We start from the raw sequence: 24,194 nt of genomic DNA, 5'->3' as shown, positions 1-24,194 counted from the left end.
GCTCTACTCTACGATATCAGGCCAAGCCAGTATCTTTATTAACCAATGATATTCACAGCATACGGAGGGGAATCCCACATCACAGATGTAGACCAGGCTGGCCTTGAACCCAGGGATCACCTGCCTCTGCTTCTCAAATGCTAGGATTAAAGGCATGCACCACCACTGTCTGGCCACACTCTGACTCTTAATGACACAAATACTTCCAAACCCTATCCCAGAGGAGGCAGATTGGAATCTAAGGGCTCCCATCTCCTCCAGCTTTCTCTTTACCTACAATTGTTCTATCAGGGGTTGACCTTCTAAATGGCGGGCAGATGTGAGCCCGCTTGGGTAACACTTAGAAAACGAGAGGACTGTAAGGCCGGGGTGGAGCTCAGTTGTCCATATGAGGTATGGGGTTTGGTCCCCAGCACTAGAAAGGAAGGGAACAAGATCGGAACCTTCAGTCTCATCTACCCATCTATCTCCAGGAAAGGCGGGGTAGGGACTGATCTCTACAAAAGCTCTAGAATAAACTCACAAGACCTTGATTTTGGTGAACTATGGGGAGAGAAGCTCTAGCAGCGGGGCCCTTCCAGAGGGCACCTGATTTCTCTCTTTCACAGTAACCAGAACAAAGCAGTCATGCATGGCCCCCAGTTCCGAAGCCCTCCAGCAGCTTACGTGAAGCTGAGAAGAGGGTCGTAGGGAGCACGGTTGTAGTCAGCCAGTCCTAAGGAGGATGAGTAGTCCGCCTGTGTGACTGAGCCTCTGTCTATGGCACCTCACACCACCTACAGGCAGACTGTGTCAAAACTGAGTTCTAGGGTTGAGTTGTACTCGGCCGCCCTTGGTTTTGAACTGATTGCAGAGTCTATCTGGAAACAGGCGGATAGCATACTTCACAGATTCTTCCTCTATACTGGGATGTTTGATGATGTAAATCTACATCTGGAGCCTATCAGGAAGGTTGATGTATTTGGTCCTGGCTTTATGGCCAGCACCTAGTTGGGTGAGGATCACCAGGACACTGATTCCAAAGGCTACAAGGTAGAAAGACTGTGTGAGCCCCTGAGCCTGAACATCTAACGCCTAGACTGTTTTAGACTTTTCTGAGCCCAAGATGGCAGTGCTGATGGGTTCATCGAGGCAGGAGGATCCTCCTAAAGCCCTCCTTTCCCTTTCCTCTTTGAGAACTGGATACTCAGCCGGCAGCCAAGTTACAGCGCTACATGGGGTGTCTATGCAGGAAGGTGTACAGACCTGAAAGCATGCATTTTACTTGAGGGAGCAGGGCTTGCATTAACAGGAGACCTGGGTAAGGTGACCTGGTAGACTGAGAAGCCACCCAAAGGAAGTGCACGTGACATGATTTAGCTGGGTGGAGCTGGAGGTGTGAATGACATGTACTTGATGAAGAAATGGAATGTTCAGAAGAGAACAATTAAATTCCCACAGCAACACCCCCCCCCCCCCCGCATCCTAGGGAGGGCTTGGGAGCTGCTGTGGCTATGCATTTAGGGGAGAAACAGAAATGTCTGGAAAATGAAAAATGACTCTTGGAAAGTACAAACAGACATGGGTACTGTTCTCCCCACAACTGATTCTTGGGGGTGGAGTGCCCAGTCTCAGTTGGAGACTGACATTCATGATGGGTTCAGCATCTTAAACTTCCAAGCTTCAATTTCTTCCTTAGCAGACTCCAGTACCTTTACTAGAAATGGCCCGGGGAGCATCCTTAACGCGATGCCTCGTAAATTCTTACCAGCAGCTAGTGAGGAGGTTATGAATTTATTCCATGACTTCTATAGCCTGAAAAAAATGTCTTCACTGATCATTTAAACTGACAAAATTATTTTCCTAGACCTATTTATACTTGTTCCTTGATTTTCTACCACTGAGTCGAGCCAGACCAAATGAAAGGCTCTGCATTTCCACTGACATTCAGAGAAGGCGGCGATAGCTCTTCTCTTTCCATTCGAGCTAATACTCACACCTGGATAACTTACTAATCACATATTCAGTTCAGCTTGTAAGCTACCATGAATCCCAGAAGCTACCAGTTAAATCCCGCCGCTCGTTGCAACTCCAGTTTTAAAGAAAGATGTTTTCCTTAAATGTTTCTCATTTCACTCATTCTTCCTGCTAAGCTCTCAAACAAACTCTGAGGGTGGCCCACTCTTATTTTTGCAACACTGGCATTTTGGTTTTAATTTTATTCCATTTTCATAAGTGGCCTCCTTGCTTCAGAGTGCATGCTTCTTGGCACAGCCTGCGGCTATGGAAGTATGAGAGAGGGGCACAGATTATGACAAATTCTGGAAGTGTAAGTTGAGTTGATGGCTTTCCTTCAGAAGTCCTCATGAGCAAGGATGTATTTTTGCTAACATTCCTATGCTAGGACTCCAAACCAAAACCCACGAGAGAAAATAAGGAGGCCATCCATGCAGGTGGGAGAGAAACACCAGACTGCATCCATCACTAGAGAAAACAATAGATTGAGACGCCGATTGTAAGCTAAGAACTACATACGCAGAAAGCAACAGAAGGATGGTCAACTCTAGCCTGGGATTATAGTTCAGTGGTAGAAGGCTGGGCGAGCACGTATAAGGCCCTGGATTCCACCCAGCACAGGATGACATTGCAACTCAGTGGGAGGAATCTTCTCCCCACCTTCCCCCTCTCTCACGCAGTCCAGGTGCTTGAACTCCGGATCCCATTGTCTTTCCCTCCTGAGTGTTAGAATATGCCACCAGGCACCATTTCCACCAACATTATCTACTCCACAATGGTCCTGGTGGAGGCCTGCTTTCAGAGAGGAACTTCGCAGTTATGCAGAGTAGAATCTGTCTTCCAGTCAGGAAGGAGAAGACTGGAGGAAACAAATGACGGGAGCTAGATGACCTCTAAGAGCAGAAAGACGCCATCCCCCTGAGTCACAGAGCTTTCTCCTCTTGTCTGTCGGCCAATCGCTTTTGGAAACCGACGATACCAGTCACCTTCCGCTAGGACACATGATGCTGAAAGTCCAGGAAGGTTCCCTTTGCTTCTGGCCAGACACACGTGTGACTTCCCTGGAAGAAGGCGTGCTGCCAAGTGTTGTGGGGGACACAGCACAATGACAAACACCTTGCCAGTACACCATGTCAAGAGGAAGCAGCTGATGCAAGGGCCATGTTTGAGGAAAGCAGGAAATTCTGATGTGTTGATAGGGAAGAGAGGGGAAGGGAAACCACGTATGGTAGGGAAGAGAAGGGAACTGCCAAGAGCCCAATCAGGGGTCAGGGGTCACAGGGATCAAGACAGAGTGGAAGCAGCTTCATTTTGATCTCCGGGCATAGATGCCAGCAGGCAGGGCACTGGAGTGGGGACCATGTCCTGCAGAGACTTTTGTGAAAGAGGCTGGGGGTTTCTCCACTGATCTATGTGGAGATGGGGGAAGGGGGGAGCAGGTGGTTTTGAAGAAGCGCATGGCTGTTAGCTCCCAATGGATGACCCAGGTTGGTGGAGTTTCATAGGGTGAACTCTTCATTTGGTGACTGCTTGTGCGTCTCCCTTAAAGCCCAGCTTAGGGAGTGTTTAATTTTCTCACTGTGTAAATGGATGTAAATCTCTGGGAAAATGCCACAAGTCATCAAGTCATACCTCCGAAGAAAATCGACAAGGTCTGAATAGATTCACCTTCTGTGCCCAGGAGAATTTAGAAAGTGCTTAGTTTTTTTTCCTTCCATTTTCTTTTTTTCTATTGATTTTTATTGAGCTCTACATTTTTCTCTGCTCCTCCCCCTGCCTCTCCCTTCCCCTTCAACCCTCTCCCAAGGTCCCCATGCTCCCAATTTACCCAGGAGACCTTGACTTTTTCTACTTCCCATGTACACTAGATCTATGTCTCCAGAAGTCCAGGGGGAAAGTACCCGGCAAGCCAAAAGGACTTCAATGACCCGAATCAAACCCGGCAGGCAGCTCCACATCCAGCCCATACTTAGCAGAGAGGGAGGAGGGAAAGCAGAGCGAGTTCAATGGAACGTGAGAAAGAACAAACCGGCAATGCCTCCGAAGGGTGGGGCCCCAACTTGCTGTTCTCACCCCCTCCTCCTTGTATCAGGTCCAGTAACTCTCCACCCAGTATCAGCCGGGTGTGATGTCACTGACTCCCCCACTGGCTCCAGCAGCTTCCTGCTTTCTGGAAACCAGCTAAGGCAATGATGTCAAGGGTGCACCTGGTAGCGATGTGGCCAAACCAGGGCACTTACAGCAGAGATAAAAGCCATAGCAAGTTGAAGCTAATCTTCTAGTCCCTTTCCACTAGGAAAAAATATAATAAAAAAAGGTGTGTGCATGCATGCAGAATCCTTTGTTCACCTTCTACTCTGCCAGGCACCGGTCCCAAAGGGAATGGACTAGAAGGGAAAGAGGGAAGGACCCATGCGGATTGTTACAATGTCATGCTGTCCCTGCCACAGTGTATGTGCTTGCTACAATGCCACGCTGTCTTCCTCACGAATCTGGGAGACAGACCCCAGCGTGTTTATATTTCTTAGAGTTCAGTAGCTACTCTGGTCCTTAGAAATGCCCTATATGGTGCTGTCTAACACAGAAAATACCACGAGGAGACCTAATCTCCCCTAGATGAACTGCAAGATTGTTTTAGCCTGAGATTCCAGTCAAGACTGTCACTGAAAACCAGACTGCATGGCATCAAATTAAGCCCCACAGTGGTTAATAAAAAAGGAATTCAGTGTAGGCATAGTAACTCAGGCATATAATTCCAGCATTTAGGAGGCTGAGGCTGAAGAATTGGGAGCTCAAGGCTAGCCTGGGCCATGTAGTGAGACCCACTAACCCCCACTCAGCAAAGCCCCCCTAACCCTTTAAGAAAGAACTCACAGTGCAAATTCTTCCAGAGCTTTTGTTCAAAGCCTTAGTGCTGATATCAAAGGAAAACAGTCATAGAAAAAGCTGCCTTCATGGACATCTGCTAAGAATTCAAGCTTGGCTGGATACCTCTCCATGCTGTTATGAGAATGTATCGCTGCTTAGGAAAGTTCTTTGAGAAGAAAGGAGCCTTTCACCCCTTCAACACCCCGATACAGAATGTGAGGGGGCCCAGGACTAATTACCAGGGAGAAACCTCTTACGTCCCTTTTGCAGAAACACGGGACAGATCCAGACACCATCCTCAGAGCACATGTTTCATAGGGCCACTCTTTCTGGTTCCCCTGGTTCGAACCCAGCAGGACAGCTGCAGAACCCCACAGTCCCAACAGCCAAGCTACAGCCACAGGGACGGATCCCACATGCTGGGATGATCCGACTCTCCTGAAAGTATCTAGCCCAAGCTAAATATTGTTATAAGCCCTTATGGTTTATCATTTCTCCATTTATTGTATTTTCATATTATCAAAGTGATATATGCTGCCTCAGACTACGGGTTTGGTGTTGACTTTCTGGTCCTTTCTCTAAGGAGTTTGTCTTCCAACATTCCTTCACACATGTGGCTTACAAAGTAACATTTTCATGCCAGGTGGCCAACCAGGCTTTGTAAGTTAGAAAGTAGAGACTGTTACCCATAGTAGCACAGCTATTTTTTCCCCTTTGGCATGGGATTATTTTCTGAGAAGTTGTACAGTCTCTTGGGTTTACTGGCTATTAGAGACCACTAGCTCTGGGGAAAAGAGCAGTTTGTAAAATATGAGGTTGGGATCTTCTCTTCCTCCCCACCACAGATGCATGCCTTTGGCAAGTTACTTCTTTTCTTTTGATAATGCATTTAACTATATTGTATGTGTATTGGTGTGAAGGTATCAGCTCCCCTGGAACTGGAGTTACAGACAGTTGTGAGTTGCCTTGTGGGTGCTGGGAATTGAACCCGGGTCCTCTGCAAGAGCAGTCAGTGCTCTTAACTGCTATGCCATCTCTCCATGTCTTAGAGAAAGATGTACTGAGTGGTGGAGGTGTACTGGCTGACAATATTATATTATTTCACAATTTTCAATAATATATTGGGAAGAATATGTATGTATGGCATCATCCCAAAGACACAAGAACACACAGGAATGTGTTCTTTAAATTCTTTTATATTAATTAATTTTGTGTGTGGGTGTGAGAGCGAACGCATGAGTGGAGCTCCGAGGATGACTGCTAGGCTCTCTCTCTCCACCATACGGGTCCCTGGGACAACTCAAGTCATCAATCTTGGCATCGAGCATCTTTATCCCTTCAGCTATCTTGTTGCCCAGGTTGCATTCTTACATAGAAACAAAGAAAGCTACTTTAGGAAGAAATACGCAGCTACCCGAACACGTACGGAAACCACCACATCACCACAGCAAGATCTTCTGGTGCCCGTGAGCCAAGGCGTTCCTGTGGAAAAGGCTTGGGCGGTGAGACAGACTAGAGAAGCTTCCACACTGAGTGAGGCGTTGACCATCAGCAACCGATTGAGTCAATCAACACCAATGGAAGCCATGACCAGACAGAATGTTCTGTGTCGGTTCCACCACAGAAATACACGGGCTGGCCAGGTAAATAAAGGAAAGTACAGGTATTTAAGCAGCTAAACTCTGGAAGGGATAAAGTAACCGCCATCTAGCATTTCTCCATGGGATTTCTCAACAGCAGTCGGACTGAACACAGTATTAGTCGAGGCTAGACTGGCTTATGCGTGATTCTTTGCTTTTAAAGATCAGCGTGCGCAGCGTGCGATAGCAAAGGCGTGAAGGGTGTCTGCCTCCCTTCAGGACATATCAAGAGGGGACCTTTGTTCTGAAGCCCACAGCATTCTGTCCATACTGGCTTTCTTTAGCAAAGTCTGCTTACCAGAGGCCCACAGAGGCGGTCTGGCTAAGTGAGTGAATCAATCAATCAATCAATGCTAGTAAAGAATGGAGAACCTTTCTGATTGGGAGGCCTGAAGGGGGCAAATGCTCTGGCCTCTCTGATGTGAACTGACTAAGCATAACACTGATTCATTCTGCTAGAATTTTCCCACCTGCAGGAGCGAGTTCCCCCGGTGTCACCATTCCTTCCCCTTAGTCATCCCACCAGGAAGTTATCACCGTGTCTCTCAAAGGGGTGAGCAAGGTTAGAAGCATTCCAGCAGCCCGTGGCAGGGCCCAGAGTGGGGTCAAAGAAAGTAAATTCCAGCCTTATTAGGAGATCCTGGCTTCCTTGGGGGAATTTGCCCAGCTTGCTCGCAGCTTCCTGTGTTGTCAATGAAAGCAGCCTTCTCACCGCCTCCCAGTGACAGTGTCCTGCCTTCCAGGGCTCCCTTTGCTCAGGCTCCACTTCCTGAGACTCCTCAGGCCTGATTGTGAGCGGACACTCCCTCTGTCCCTGAGAGGGGTCACAGGAGGAACTTCTGAGGCTGGGAGGTGAGATAACGGCACAGAGGGCTGCTCCCGGAAGCTCTGTGAGCTGTCCCTGCTCCAGGGCTAGTCACACACTCATTTATTAAGTCATCACGAGTCCAAGAGCCAGGCCGGGGAACAGGCTGGGAGCGAAAGTGCACTCTGATGTTCCAGAACAGCTTTGGTCTTAGGCTGGCCGTGGAGGGGGAGGAAAGTGAGAAGTCTCACTCACAGAACCATCTCCCTGGTTGTGGCTAAGTTTCTAAGAGGGGTGCAGACTTTTTCCTATATCCCAACAACCCTTCCAGTGATCCAATACCAGACTCAATCCTGTTCCGGTCAATCTACTGCCTTTTTGTGCCCATGGTTGGGTGCTCCCTCTGTCCCTTCCTCCTCTTTTTCCCTCTTTCCTTTTCCCTTTCTCACCAAAGACAAGGCCTCACTATGTAGATCTGGAACTCACTAGATAGCCTAGACTGGCCTCGAACCCCTCGAGATCTGTCTGCCTCTGTCTCCCCTGTACTGGGATTAAAGGCATGTGCCACTGGCTTCCCCCTTGTTCTTTACTTTACAATAGTGTGACTACCCAAAGCCACCCAGCTAAAATGCTTCCCTTTTAGGTGTGAATGTGAAGTGCCTCTCAGAGGTTCATGTGTTTGAACACTTGGTCCCCATCTGAAGGAGCTGTCAGGAAGGTGAAGCCTCCCTGGGGGAAGTGGGTCCCTAGAGGCAGGACTTGAGGTTCAAAAGTCCAGCCCCAGTTATCTGTGACCAGCTATCTTTCCTCCATAATGAACTGTACGCGCTCCTTCTTAAACCATGACCCCAAATAATCAGGATGGTCCCCATCCTTCCTCCCACAACTTGCTTTCGTCACAGCAAAGAGACGGGCAAGGAAACCAGCCCTTGCAGCATCACCCGCTGCAGGTAACCATCTTTACATGATGGCGTGGGTTTGCTTCCACAGTCCACATCTGTCTCGGCAGCTGCAGCGCCGACTAGAATCGCCTCTGGCGCCAGCTGACTTACCTCATCTCTTTGGGCCTGGTTCTTTTCCCCTTAAGCTCTCTCCACAAGGCGCTGCAGCTGGTTTCTAAAAAGCACACTGGAAGCAAAACCCACCCTGCGGCGGCAGCCCTAGCACAGACCAAGTGATAGCCAAATCCCTAGAGATCACATGACCCCCGAGGCCCTGTACTGCCTCCATCACCCTTCTCAGCCTCTCACCACTTCCCGCCCTCTCAACCGGCATCTCCCGTCACACTAAACTACCTGGGCAGGGACACCATGCTCTTTCGCGCCATTGGGATGACATTCATTGTGTCTTCAGTGCCGAGGTCACGTCCTTTATGAAGAACTAGCTGGTGCATCCTCCACTCCAAGGGCATTTCTATGCCAGCATGAGGTCCTGGCTAGGGTGAGCAGTAGCCCCAATTTCCCCACAGAGGCATAATATGATAAGTTTGAGATGCAAATGATGTGAAAAAGTTTGTTAAGTCTGGCACTAGGCCACGCTGTTGCTCAAACAGCCCATTGACTTCTGTTCCCGAAGGAAAACCACTTTATGCCTCTATGGATCCTGAACACACGATTTGAAAGTAGAAGAACCTGGCCTGCAACGGCAGAGGTGTTTTTTTTCACCTGGTTATTGGAGGAAGAGTGCTTAGAAAAATAGCAGATAATGCCAGTTCCTCTCCAGTGTACCATTGGTAGGGTTGGCAGAGTGTGATTAAGACATGACAGTCACACGGAATGAGGAAAGGCTTTGAAGCCTGGTACTCACCGTTCCCACCAAAGGGTAAATGAACCCAGCGCCAATGCTGGCCCGGACATCACTAATTGGCAGAATGAAATCCCTTGGCACCCCCTTTTTATCAGGCTCGTGAGACAGAGAAAGGTGGGTCTTTGCCATGCAGATTGGCAAGTTTCCGAAACCCTGTAAGAAAGAAAAGGAGCTGCATTCAGTGCCACAAATGCTGGTCCCTTGGACTTCATCTGCATTTCACACCCCCTGTGCAGCCACTGCATGCTGCTGCAGACTGGGCAGGGGCAGTGGGCTGCTGCTATTTGCCGAGCGAGAAGCTGAGAACAAGAACTCGTGTGGCCATGATTTCTCAGGGTGTGAGGTCTACTGTTTATTCTGGAGGTTCTCCTAAAGAGGAGGCACTTGCACGCTTGTGTGTATGTGTGTCCATGTGAGTGTGCACGCATGCGTGTGTAAGCAAGGCTATTTTTAGGCCCAGCAGCGGAACAGCTGTAGAAAGCTCTTTCCAGGGCCATTAATATCCAGGAAAGAGAAAGGTAATACAGAACATGGCTCCTAATGAGGCTCTTAGTCCCATTGTTCTGTCCTTCTTGGGAGTCTGCGGGGAAGCAAAGGGCCCTTTGTGCTGGCCTATGAATCATGGCTACTTGATCTGTGATTACATTATAGGAAATAAGATGAGGTCACTTCTGAAGCCGCTTCCATTTCTAAGGACCCAAGTCTGTGCCTGACCCAGAATTCCAAAGGTGAAAGGGGAGGAAGTCACGTGCAGCAGCTCACAAAAAGGACAGTGTGTGGGAAGGGTGGGTGAGGAAGCAGCACACAGCGTTCCTTCAGAGGCCTCGCACTGATGAACTGCAACCACACACTCGACACTCACTTTTAAGGAATACTCCCGTGGTAGACAGACGGATGACAGAGTGCAATTACTTATGAGTCAACCTAAAACTATCTAGAACATTTCAGAGTATTATCAATTGCGGGGGTGTGTGGGGGGTGCTGTGTTTTTGAAACCCCTACTTTTACGTACTAATGAGAATCTTGGTGAGGAAAAAAACCACCACAATTGGTGGGTAGAATTTTGATTTTATGGAATGGTTAAGTTTTGAAATAATTCCTATGAAATAATATATATAGCCTCTGAAAATTTACTAGTAGAAAAATTTTTTAAAAAAAATCCTATCAACAGATTGTATCATAGAAATATTTTGCAATGGGCAGGAAGTGGAAATTTTTGAATGTAAATATATAAATAAATAATATTAGAATAGATCAAAGTTCTTAGCATTGAAAGCTCATGGGAAAACTGCCCCAAACTTGATGACAATGACTTCACTCAGCTGTTTCTACAGAAGCGAAAGAATAAGCACAGATTATCAGAGTGCAGAGCGAGGACCAGCAATCCTTTACAGTCTATTGGGGGTGAGGTTTTCGGAGAGCCGAGGTCGTTAGTGGGGCTGACCATTAACACGCTATGTAGCTAAGAATGATCCTGAACTTCCTGCTTCTGTTATTAAAGGTTTTCTCTCCAAACCCAGTTTACAGAGTGCTATGTTCTGGACCATAGCACAGTCACTGAGCTACAGCCCTCGTCTGGGAATCCTTTTTATAAATAAAGAAAAGCTCAGGGACCAGAGAGGTGGTTCAGTGAGTAAAAACATTTACTCTTGCAAGCGTGAGGACCTGAGTTCAAATCCCTAGCATCCATGTGAGAATCAGGACATGGCTATGCATGCCTGTAACTTCAGCATGGCAGGGGTGAGGTACATCCTGAAACTCTGCTGGCTAGTAGCCCAGCCAAAAGTGTTAGCTTTTCAGTGAGACAGCCTACGTCAAGGCAGTAGGTAGAACACGACAGAAGGAAGCACAGGCATTCTGGTTTCTACAGGTTTATGCACAGCTGTGCAAACTCATACATTCACATGTGTGTAAAACATACACTCTCTCTCACACACACACACAAAGGAAGAAAGGAAAGCTGGGGCCAAGAATGTAGTTCGGTGTCAAAAAATAGGAAAAAAAATAGCCAAGAGAATACATTAGCAAATGTCAAGGAAAAAGGATTTTTCCACCTTCAGGGGAGAGTGTGAACACAGTCCCCAACTAAAAATTATGCAGTTGCGTTTCCTGCATTTGGAGGAATTCAGGGGTCAGCTAGCCTAAAATGCACTAGAAAAACGATGTTCGTGATCGTGGTATCTCCCCTGCCAGGTAAGTACATAGCTGTTTTATTGAGACAGGGTTTCTCTTTGTAGTCCTGTTGGCCTCGACCTCAGAAATCACCTGCCTCTTCCTGCTGAGTGCTAGGATTAAAGGCATGTGCCCCCACCACCCGACTGGAAAAAATGATTTTTATCAAACCCCACAGAAACAACCTGGCATTGATAGGATAGTATCTAACAAAATACCAAGCATATTTATAAATAGGAGAAGGGAGTTGGAGGGAAAAAGTCAATACTGCTACTTGTAATAAATATAGCGACCCTGACAGCAAATGTCTGAAATTCTGACTTCTATGGAATCTTTAATTCCTAAGGACAGTAATAAAACTAAGCTAATAAACCACCTGCATAAAAATATCACCAAAAAACGCCCGTCCTGTTCACCTCACTGGCAGGACGCAAGCATTTTTTAAGATGGTAGACCCCCACAATGAAGAGAAAATGCTGGAAAAAATCAAATACTGATGACCCCCGCCCTGCCACCTACCAAAGCAACACTTTCCAATACTTTTGGCTGAGTGAATGGGATGATACCCATATGACTTACCCCGAGTAGGGATGGAGCCCAGTGCTGACTAAGCACAGAAGCCAGCCCCTGGGTTCCATCCCCAGCACTGCAAAGCAGAGAGCCACAGTCTTAATCAGAGTCAAGATGCCCAAGTCAGACGCTAAATGCCCTAACCATGATGCGTTAGCTAGCCAACAGGACCTGAACGCCCTAACCATGATATGTTAGCTAGCCAACAGGACCTGAACGCCCTAACCATGATGCGGTAGCTAGCCAGCAGGACCTATGTTACTACTTTAATCTCTGATGCTCCTCAGACACATTGATGGAGTTTAATTATGAGACAGAAATTACCTGTCCTCAAATCAAGGAGTGCGTTTTTAGAGCGCAAGGCAGAGACCCCCACTCAAAGCACAGGAATCTTGTTTACCTGTTGCGTATAGCGATCGATTTTGGATTGCGCCTCAGGAGACAGCTCAATATCCTTGGCTCCATATACAGCCTGGGCAATGGTTCTTATCTTTTCCACGATCGGAAGCTGCGGAAACATGAATGACAAGAAAATCATTGGCCTTAACATGGTTGAGGAACTAAGGGAAAGCTTGCTGGAATTTCAGAATTTGACGCCCCCCCGCCCCCCCAACAAGCATAGCACTCCAAACTAGGTGTCTTTTATCCTTCAGTCACCAAGGCACGGAAACACTCACATCAGAAGTCAGCTAGCAGGAAGTCAGATATTTAGCCAACAAAAGGGCTGCCAACCTAGTTAGAAGTTTCAATCCATTTCAACATTAAAAATAATGGTTTATGGAATTAAAAAACATTACTATAAACAAGCGGGTGTGGCAGACATTTTAAGTGCCGACGTGACCGGGTGTTTCACTGGAAAGCCAGACATCGACTCTCCTGTCACATTAGATAACTCTCTGAGATCAAGTGGCATGGGAGACACTTCGAGAAGACTAGATACTGGCAAATGATGCCAGGTGTAAGTGACATGTGCCCTCAATCCCAGCACCTGGAAGGCTGAGGGGGGACTGCAAGTTTTAGGCCAACCTGGACAATATAGTGAGGCTATCTCACAGACTCCAAACCCTAAACAACAACCACAAAAACCCTACAATAACATTCCCCATGACTCCCTCCAAACAAACAACCAATGAATCACCCACAACAAAATAAAAGCAAAGTGAAAGATACCAGTAAATCAATGTGTGTGTGACGTTGTCTACAAAATTCTAGACAGAAACCCTGGATGTAACCCTGCTGGAAGGATGGCCTCACCCATTGGGCAGGTGACTCATGGACCACTCATGGCAAGGGCATATGGTGTATAACACAGGTAGGAGAGTTATCCAATCAAGACAAAACAAAACCCAGTACTTGCCACTTTTCCAACCCTGATAGAGGCACAAACTGCTCAGAACCAGTACTGCAGAATGCATTATTGTCTAGTTCTGTTGTCTGGGACTTAAATATTGGACATTTAGCAAATAAAACGTAAACTGCCCCCTTCCCAGACAGGTTCCCACTATGTGGTCCTTGCTGGGTTGGTAACTTGTTCTGTAGACCAGGCCTTCATCTCACAGAGCTCGGCCTGCCTCTGCTTCCCGAGAGCTGGGATCAAAGTCACAAGACACCACACCCTGCAGGTGTAAGTGTTCACTGAAGGATTCAGAAAGGACCCCAAGCAAGAGACAAAGGCTGTGTATGTGAATGAATCATCCAATGCTGTGCACACATCAGCTCTTTATGACTTAATTAGTTCAATGCAATTCCAATGAAAATCCCAAGAGCACCTGGGATTTTAGGATGTGGCCAATGAGTTCTAAAGATGCACATGGAAGAGAGAGCCATGGCACAAATCAAGTATTAATAACACTATAAAACCATATTCATCAATTTCTTGTGTTATCCACACAGGAATAGAGGAATTAGTCCATGAAAGAGAAGAATGGATTCTGATAGGCATCTCTGCAGGTACGAGGTAGTGCATAACAGAAAGAGAGAGGGTCGGCGACCCAGCAGACTTCTGACTAGAAAGAATTAAAATTAGATCCATACCAGCCTGCCTCCCTGCAAAAATTTCAATATGGAACAGAGGCCTCAACGTGAAAACCAAAGCTCTAAATATCACAGGATTTGTCTTCCCAACATAGGGGGAGATTTCGTAAACATGGCAACAACAGAACAGCATAAAGTTGGCCATGGGTCCTGCATGTCTGTGCTCCCAGCACTTGGGAGGTACAGGGAGAAGGATCAGGTGGCTCAGGCCAGCCTTGGCTACATGAGTTCAAGGATAGACTAGGCTACATGAAACCCTTTCAACACATACACTTATACACCCACACCAAGGCACTCCACATATAATAAGGCAGAAAAGAAATGATTTATGGATCCTTACATCCCCCCCCCCGGGGGCTGGAGGGATGATTCCCTGAGGGTTTCATTCCCAGCACACATATGGTGGCTCACAAACCACCTGTAAATCTAGTCCCAGAGGATAAGGCATTGTCTTCTGGCCTCTGAGAGTGCCGGGCAAGCATACGATACACAGACATACATATAGACAAAATAACCATACGCATAAAATAAATAAAATTAAAACAAAAAATATTTTTTTTTCTGAGACAGGGTGATTTAGCCTCCTGAACGGTGGGATTATGGGTATGCACCACTATGCTCAGCAACTTCTGAATTTAAAAATATAAATCTTTGAAAGTAAAAGGATAAGAGAGAAGATAAATATTTGCATAGTTTACAAGCTAAAAGATTAGTATTTTAAAATGAATTTTGAATACTTAATAATGGAGAAAAAGCCAATAACCACATGAAAAGTAGTCTCAGTGGTAATCAAGAGAATAGCTAATAAAATGACTAAAAAACAAACCAAAACCCTAACTCACGAGCTGGGGAGACGGCTCTGTGGGTGAAACGCTTGCTGTACCAGTGTGATGACCTGAGTTCGGATCCTGCACTCTCATAACCATGGCTTTGATGCGCTGGGGAGGAGGAAACGGGCTCACCTGACAGCCTAGACAAGGGGGCAAGATTCGCTTCAGGCAAAGAATGCTTCCAAACACAAGGCAGAGGGCTGCCATAATGACTCAGCCGGTAAATAACCTGAGTTTGATCCTCAGGACCCACACAGTGGAAGGAGAGAACTCATTTCCACCAGCGGTCTCCTGACTTCCACCCACTGTGGTTTGTGGGTGTGCTAATGCTGGAAACATAACAGCGGGAGACTCTGGCCTCCAGGTGCTCGTGCACGCGTGAGTGCACCTGCACACACTTGCACACACCTGCACACACTTGCACACACCTGCACACACTTGCACACACCTGCACACACTTGCACACACCTGCGCGTGTAACTCCCTCCCCATCTCCCTCCTACTCTCATCTAAAAAAACCAACCGCAGGCATAACAACCGGAAATAAGATGTCAAGTGCAGGCGAAGAGGCAGGAAGCCACGGGCTACAGGCGCCTCAGGTGCGGGGGGAGGGGCTAGCTGTCTCATCTCTGGAAGCTCCCTGACTTCTCCTTTATTTTGAACAGTCCCTACTACAGCTCCCACTTCCCACAACCCATACCCAGGTGAGAAAAAGCCCTGCGCCACAGCACGGCACGTTCTGCTCATAAACACACTGACCGAGGAATTTCAGTATCTGCACCAACCGATGTCATTGGAACCATGGTGATCTCTGCCTTCTTGCTTCTGAGATGGGCCATGAAATCTCTTTCCCTGGTCTCTTCAAACATCAAAATCTCCGATGCTCTCAGGTCTATCTCATTGGTCTCCTTTCCTACAAAGCCTTTAGGGACAGGCTTAGTAGTACTAGGCAGCATTCCTTGCATTGTGGACAAGAGCACCCACAACTCTGCTCTTTCCTGGCGGAGGGTCTGCTGGCTAGGCTCATGCTGCCTCAGAGGGTAATGATGGATTTAGAGGTCCTATGGATGGATTCAAGCGGCTGAATGTAAATCCAATCCTAAAATCTCCTGGCTGACAAGGTGCCTTTAACAAACCATGGGATATGTGAAATCATATGAGATCTTCCTCGCTGAAAAGGGATAACCAATTGCTTCCCAGCAAAGCAGAATGTGAATCAAGAGCTAGAAGCCAGAGGGAAATCGTTTCTGTCTCCGCGTCTAAGGAGGAGCTGCTGTTTGCACAGCTGCCCCTTAAGCATAGACTTGAGCATCCCTGGAGAGCTCAGTACGAATACAAGAGATGCAGGGATGTTGCAGAACGAGCTATGGCACAATGCGAAGTTGAGGCTGGGCTAGAGATAACCGAGGGTAACGTTGCTTTTCAGCATTGGGGATTTAACAAAGGGCTATGTTGACCCGATGCAAGTGCTTTACCATTGAGCTGTATTCTCTTAGCCCTCCTTTTACTTTTTTCCCCCTTTTCGTTGTGAGACAGGGTTTCAGCAAATTGCTCCAGCTGGCCTTGAACTCACGCTAGCCTTGCACTTGCAAGCTCCCTGCCTCAGCTTCCTGAGTAGCTGGGATGAAAGGACTATGCCACGAAGCCCAACACAACTTCTAACGTACGAAACTCAAAGCTCCAGTTAGTTGAAGAATAAAGTTGGGTGGTGACGTCTTTGAGGTCAAGATCTGGAGCAGGTACTTTTCTTATTATTGTGACCAAGGGTCTAGGATGAAGCGACTTCATGGAGGATCCATTGGCTTGCAGTCTATGGGCACACAGTCCTCCATTGCAGGAAAGGACAGTGATGGAATGTGAGGCAGCTGGTCACCTCGCATCTGCTGCCAGGAAACATGGGGCGCCAAATGCCAGCAGTCAGCTTACTTCCTCCTTATTACCCAGTCTGGGATGCCAGTCCATGGGACGGTGTCACCCACATTTAGAATAAATCTTCTCACCACAGTCTGTTCAGTCTAGAAACTCCTTCACAGACATGCCCGGGGGTTTGTCTCCTAGGAGATTCTAGATCTTGGCAAGGGGACAATGTTAGCAATCACGAGAAACATCTATTTACCCAAAGGTTGCTCCAGCCTTTGGAGTGGAGTTACCCCCATAGACCAGTGAAGAAATGACTACAAAAGTTACAGAAGGTACAGGAAAGTGTGGGATATTCCTTTACACTGTATAAATATGTCACTGTGATTAGTTTAATAAAGAAGTGACTGGCTAATAGCTGGATGGGATAAGGTTAGGCAGGAGAAGGAGACTAAGAACACTGAGAAGGGCGGAGTCAGAGGAGTCGCCAGCCAGACACGGAGAGGAGACAGGAAGTAAGATGAAAGAGAACTAATGCCATTTGGCAGAACGTAGATTAATATAAATGGGCTAATTCAAGTTGTAAGAGCTAGTTACTAATAAGCCTGAGCTATCGGCCAAGCACTTATAATTAGTAATAAGTCTCTGAGTGGTTATTTAACAAGTAGCAGGTGGAACAGAGCTAACTAAAAATTCTACTGACAGGAAAGCTCAGATGACAGGGTAATTGTGACAGGGGACTTGGTACATGAACCTTTGATCTCGCTATCTGCGTGGCACATCATCAAGCAAGGAAACACTTGTTCCTGCCACTGCTGAAGCTACTGCAATCTCCTCTGATGGTCAGCAACAGCAAGTGGCTAGTGACAAGCTCAGCAGGTAAAGGTACTTGCCAACAAGTAGTAGAAAGAGAGAACGGACTCTTGAAAATAGTTCTCTGTCCACCACATATGTGACATAGCACACACCACCACTCCAAAATAAACGGAAATTTAACGAGATGCTAGATCTTTCTAGCAGGAAAGAATCTGCTGAAGAAGCAGAAGGACCCGAGAAAGTCAGTAGCCAGGAGCGACTGAATCAGGCAGCCCAGCTCCTGAGCATCTCTCCACTCCAGCCAGGCTTCGGATGTGGCCTGTCCCAGGACCACTCCAACCTCCCGTGGACACAAGGGAGTGCATCGTTTTGCCAGTGACTCATCTCTTCTTTGTTAGTATTTACTGGAAAGAGCTTCAGGACTATGGAGCCAGGCCCAGGCTGCCTTTGTGAGCTCTACTAAGCAGGGCTCCCACAGAGCCCACAGTGGGTGGAAAAACAGAAGGGATGAGCAATGGGCAGCGTGGCCTCCTATGGTTCTCCCTGCCCCAGCTGCATGGCTCTCAGCAGGCACTCCAACCCACTGAGCAGGAAGCTCGGCCAAGGTTCTGAGGGGCTTCTACTGTGGCATTTGGAAGTAAATAAAAATATCTCGGTTAACTTGCTGCTTAGGGGTCGTGTGAAAATTGCCCCATATGTGTTTCTCCCTCCACCGTGGGTAATCTGCACATTCGACTGTGGTAATCTATGTACTCTATGCCTTCAGTGAAGGAGCTTCCTATTCTTTTCCTGCTTGGTTGTGAAGAGAAGTACAAACCTTGGGGGCAAGCTCAGTCTAATGAGCTTTACCTGAACTTGGGATTTACCTAAGCCGCTTTGGGGAAAAACACAGCTTTTTATAGAAACAAATAAAATGATAAAAGAGGCCATGCTTATGCATTTATCAGCACTGGCATTCCCTTGACCATGTACACAGGGACGAAGCTGTTTATTCCCTCACCCTGATACGCCTAGGTCTAGCAGAATGGCTTACACACAGCAGGCCTTGCCCGAGCCTGTGCTGAAGAAGCAAAGAACCATCCAGGGCAAGAACTTCCACAATGTCAAGGCGTCGCACACAAGTTCTGGGGACTTTCTGGGCGAGCGTTCCTGATGGAGTGCAGACAATGGCACAATAAACAAATGTGACGGGAGGCAGTGTGCAATCAAGGCTCTGCGTAAACAAGAAGTCAGGAGGTGGCAGGCTACATGGAAAGCTTGGAGATCTGCAAAAGCTGGCAAGACATTAAAGGGGACATTCAAGGGTGTAGTTTGGTCGGGGGAGCTCTTGCTTAGCGTGCACAAGGCTCTGGAGTTGATCCCTAGTGTGGAAAAACAAAACAAGTTGAACAGTGCCTTGAAGGAAAAACAAGAAAGATCTCAACAAGCAAAGGAGAAAAACAAAACCCATTCTACATGAAGAAGAAGGTAGAGGCCTCAGCCCAAACAGCAGAGGTCAGAAAGCCAGTCACAAAATAGCGAGTATCCTACTTGTACAAGGTAGGAATACAGTACTAAGACTTCATGGAGCTTGAGAGGTGGCTCAGTAGCTAAGAGCACTGGCTGTTCTTGCAAAGAACCTGGGTTCAGTTCCCAGCATCTACATGGGAGTTTACAACCATCTGCAACTCCGGTTCTGAGGGATCTCATGTCCTCCTCCGGCCTCTGTGGGTACCAGGTACACACATGGTGCATGGACACACACACAGGCAAACACTCATACACGCTGAATGAAAATTAAGGATTTATAGAGCTGCGTGTTTAGGCTTGTGCTGGTGAGCCTCTCTGAAGTAACACTACATTAGACCTTGAATATTTCAAACACTTTCCTCGTCAATTCTCCCCCAAGTCTCTGAAAGCGACATTTAGGAACCTGGAACATTCCAGAATGAAACTTCCAATGGAATGTTTGTCACCATACAAATATTTTCTGACTCTTCTTTCCAGCCAACTTACAGTGCATGTCACATGAGCATTAAAGCCGGTGGAACACGATGACTGCATTTGAAAAATGACCAAGGAAATGAAGTCTTAATTTTATTTTAGTTTATTATAATCTAAACAGCTGCCAGCTGTCTTGGACAGTACGGCTTTAGAGAAATAATATGACCAACCATTATATTGTTGTGCAGCTTCTTTTAAAAAAAAATTATCATTTTATTTTATGTTCATAGGTATTTTGCATGCATGTGTGTCTGTGTGTTAGATCCATGTTTGGAGGCCAGAGAGGGTGTCAGATTCCCTGGAACTAGAGTTAAAGATGACCGTGAACTGCCATTTGGGCGCCCGGAATGAATTGACCTTGGGTCCTCTGGAAGATCAGCCAATGCTCTTAACTGCTGAGCCATCTCTCCAGCCCCTTGCATAGCTTCTTGCATGCTGCTGGCGCACCATAAACCTTGTTCCTGACACAGCAATGTAAGGTAAAGGACATGGTGACTTTCATAGATTGTGCTCACAGGGTAGCTATGGTGATCCAGGCTAGTAGAAGCTACTCAAAACCACATGATAATATTATTCTTGAAAAGGTTCTGGATATGCCCAAAGAAGTTGTTAAACTAGTTAACTTTGTTGTCTTTTTAATGGAATAAACCAACTGATAAATCCCAGAAAAGTATTGACTTAAACCTTTATACATAGTTTTTTCTGACTAAACAGACACACCCCAGCCTGTGCTTGGCAAAGCATGCATTTAGCCCAGCACTCAGGAGGCAGAGGTAGATTTATAATTTCAAGGCTAGCCTGGTCTGCAAAGCAAATCCTAGTTTAGTCAGGGCTACGTAGTGGTGTTCATATGTTGGTAGTAACCAACAGCTGTCTGGTTGTACTCATGATCTACTCAAAAGGAGGAAAATCATGCCAATACTAGAAACCTAGCCATCCATCCAGGCCTAGTGACGTCATGGATCTCAGAGGAGAACCCATAGCCATCCTTCCAGGCCTAGTGACATCATGGATCTCAGAGGAGAACCCATAGCCATCCTTCCAGGCCTAGTGACATCATAGATCTCAGAGGAGAACCCATAGCCATCCTTCCAGGCCTAGTGACGTCATGGATCTCAGAGGAGAACCCACCACCTCCCACTACCTCCACTTTAGCAAGTTCCTAACTCTATTCTAAAGCTTATTCTTTGTTTTTGTTTTGTTTTTCCGACACAGGGTTTGTCTGTGAAGCCTTAGCTGTCCTTAACTCTTTGTAATTCAGACTGGCCTCAAACTCACAGAAATCCATCTGTTTCAGCCTCCTAAGTGCTGGGATTAAAGGCATGTGTCACCACCACCTGGCTCTTAAAACTTATTCTTATACCCACAGGTGAGTGTAGTTCTTAGCCCTCATCAGAGAAACTCCTCTTTATAGCAAAAGGAGACCCTCAGAAAACAACTGGTCACAACACAGAGATGAATGTATTATGAATTAATGAATTACTTAAGGGATCAATCTTCCAGCCCCAATGGATAAACCTACAATACAACTCCAGTCCTGCACAGAAGGTTCAGGAAGCATCACAGAAGAGCAAGCAGGTAGAAAGATTGTCGGAGCCAGATCAAGTCATTTGCTGTAAGACCGTATCTCCTCAAAAGGGCTGCCCAAGCCAGACCTGAATATCGACAGTATCAACAGAAACACGCACGTGGCAAGGGCGACCTCAGGGGTCTCCCCCCTAGACAAAGAATGCAGGCGACTGGTGACTGCTGAGATGAGAATTAGCTCCTCCCAGAGAGAAGCCCTCTAATGGAAAACCCAACACAAAGTGCTCAGCCCGGAAATCATATACACACAAGCCACAAAAATGGACTCAGCAGGTTGAATTTATATAGTTATGAATTCCCCTATACATATCAACAATAATCAAAGAAAAAGAGGCCATTGATTTGAGAGGGAGTAAGAGGAGCACAGACTGTGTGAGAGGGGAAAAAGGGAAACGGTAGACATGATGTAAAAATGTTAATTAATTTTTCTTTTAAAAGCACCAAATGCGGGGTGATGGTGCACACCTTTAATCCCGGCACTCAGGAAGCAGAGGTAGGCAGATCTCTGTGAGTTCGAGGCCAGCCTGAATCCCAAAGAGCTCAAGGACAGCCAAGGTTACACAAAGAAACCCTGTCTCGACAACGCAAAAGGGCACTATATAAAGTCAAGTAGGATAAGGTTTAAAAACGAAGCTGCCAGAAATAACAAGGTAAAAGGGCTTCGCGGGTCTGGGGAACTGTCTCAGTGGATAAGAGCTCTTGCTGAGCAACCAAGAAGACCTGAGTTCAAATCTCCAGCAGCCATGTAAGAAGCACGTGGTTATGGGCCTCAGTGCTATGAGCGGCAGGGGGTTTGCTGGCTGCCAGACGAGCTCCAGGTTCAGTGCGAGACCCTCTCCCAATGGAATAAAGTGATGAAGTGGGTTGCTTAGTGTTCTAACCTGTGACCTCTAAGTGCATATGGGTATACTACCCCACCCTCAACACACATGGGTATACACGCACACATCTGCACGGGGTGAGAGGGGAGAGGACAAAACAAAAACAAACCAATGTCTTATAAATGTGACGTTTCCGCTCACTTGGAGATCAGGTGCTAAGGGCAGCAGCTTGGAGAAATCTCTTTTGAGTGATGAAAACACCACCTAGCATTCTACCACCCACCCCTGGCCGTATCTTAGCAAGCCCACACGGTCGCCGCTTCAGCTCGGCACCAAATAAAGTCATTGGTATGCATCCTGACATGCCGAATAAAAAATAGCCTTCTCTTGTTTCAGCTCCCAGGTCACGGAGCTAAAGCACACAGGCTCACCATTTTTATTCCGCGATACTGGAATAATGTATTTTGATGTCCATAAAATATTGAAAGGGAAGGATCAATTAATAACTTATAGGCGGAATATAAATCTCCAGGTGCACGCTAATTACTTCAGCTCGTGGTCTGTGTCTGAAATAGAGCGTTGATTTTAAATGACACGCACGTAGTTTGGCCAACACCCTTGCTAGTGATTCAGACAGACATACAACTGGAAACTGTCCACGTTCATTCACACTGACCAGACCGCACGGCACACGTACCACCTGGTGTCCCGGCAGCAGCTGTCACTGTTACTGCGAACATCAGGGCTCTGCATTTCGGACACAAGCCATACTTTGCGACAGAGGCTAGCCCATCTGAGCTACCGAGTGAGTGGGCTTATACTTCCTGGACTGCAGGCACCCTACCCTGAGCAGTGGGTTTACTTCGGAACCCCTGAGAAACCTCGTCCTCCTAAGGAAGACGACGGCAGTGTGTGATGGGGAGCAATGGGATCTGGGAAATGAGCAAATGTCTCACTGTTAGGAGAGCTGCAGTCACCAAAGAAAAACATTGCAAATAAGGGGTTCCCGAGGGTAATTTCTGGTTATTCTCAAACAGAACTCTGCAGGGACTACCCACACTTATTTCCCCCTCTTTGGTTTTATTATTATTATTATTATTTTTAGCCTTGAACTTCTAACCCTCTTGCATCAGCTTCCCCAGTGCTGGGATTACAGATGTGCACCACCATGCCCGGCTTGCTCATGTATTTCCATGTTGTATCTTGTCTTTCCTGTCTCACAGATCTGACTGTGAAACATGCGTGTTTTCTAAGAGCAATGGGAACATACACGAGGCACGGCTCCAGCTCTCGTTCATGAGCAAGGAGCCTGTGCACGTGGGTGTGACTTTCCTCACCATGCCGCAAAGCTAGGTCATGTCTACTGACATGCACTTCTGGGAAGAACACCCGGGCTTCAAGACTAAACGTCTCCTTCAAGAATAAGGCGTGGGCTGGAATGACATCTCAGCTCCCCAAGAGCTTTCTTTAAAGGCACGAAGGCCTGAGTCTGATCCTTCTGAACCTACATAAAAAATACAGGCGTGGTGGCACACAGGCAGTACCAGCTCTGGGGAGGAGAAAAGCGGTGGGTTCTTGGGGCTTGTCGGCCAGCCAGCCAGGCTTCTTGCATTTCCCTGACCAAGGAGAGAGCCTGTCCACCTGAAATAAGGTGCATTGAACCTGAGGAATAGTGCCTGAGGTTGTTCTATGACTTTTACACACATGTGCATGTGTACAAAACATGTAGATGTACACAGACACACACACAGACACACACACTCACACACACACACACACTGGGTAGTGAGGAGGAGAAAGGGAGAAGCTTGCAAGGAAGAAAACAAATTAATTTTAAAACCAAGCCTCAACTTCTTGAGACCGGGGTGAATAAGTGTCTCCCTGAATCTGACGGGAGTCATTTTCTATACAGGGATTTGACCACATTTGGCATCTTTAAGGTCTACTTTTAGTCCCTATAATGAGACGACTATATTCTCATTTCGTCTATGCTGAAGCTGGAAAGGCTGTATGGGAATGGGAGGGGGTAAACGGCAGCTGTCACTTGGGGTGTGACTTTTGTAGTTTGCCATTGGAGATTCTCTCATATTTAGGGGGAATAGTATATTTCTAGAAACTTCTATCACAACGATGTTCTGTGATGGAAGTTCCGTGGAGCCGGATGGAAGAGCAGAGCGCTGCAAAGGCAGCCCAGTCATAAGTCAGAGGGGAGACAGGTGGGTTTACCAATGAGAAATGCACCCGTCTGGGAAACGTGGGGGTGACTGTACAGGTGACTCCAGAAGGTCCAGTATCGAGGAAGAAGAAACAGGGCAAAGGGCAGGCAAACATGGGTGACGGAGGGAGCGATGGCAGTTGGAGGAGAGAGTGGGATAGGGACACGAACAACGAGAAGGGGCTGGCAACATTC

The 24,194-nt window shown here is 47.0% G+C and overlaps 1 protein-coding gene and 1 pseudogene across 1 annotated transcript in view; both read right to left on the bottom strand.

The window, feature by feature from the left end:
* The window catches only part of Mthfd1l (methylenetetrahydrofolate dehydrogenase (NADP+ dependent) 1 like), a 185,809-nt gene that overhangs the window by 36,948 nt on the left and 124,667 nt on the right, over positions 1–24,194 (bottom strand). Inside the window, exons 25-26 of the mRNA XM_075949714.1 lie at positions 12,257–12,364; positions 9,115–9,267 (exon numbers count right to left, since the gene is read on the bottom strand). Coding sequence (XP_075805829.1) covers positions 9,115–9,267; positions 12,257–12,364 — 261 coding nt within the window. The remainder of the gene's footprint in view (positions 1–9,114; positions 9,268–12,256; positions 12,365–24,194) is intronic.
* On the bottom strand, positions 11,172–11,315 carry LOC142842871 (U1 spliceosomal RNA; annotated as a pseudogene).

This window comes from Microtus pennsylvanicus, chromosome 1 (assembly GCF_037038515.1).
Source record: "Microtus pennsylvanicus isolate mMicPen1 chromosome 1, mMicPen1.hap1, whole genome shotgun sequence".
In the NCBI taxonomy this organism is placed as follows: domain Eukaryota; kingdom Metazoa; phylum Chordata; class Mammalia; order Rodentia; family Cricetidae; genus Microtus; species Microtus pennsylvanicus.
This window is presented reverse-complemented; position numbering and strand designations above follow the sequence as displayed.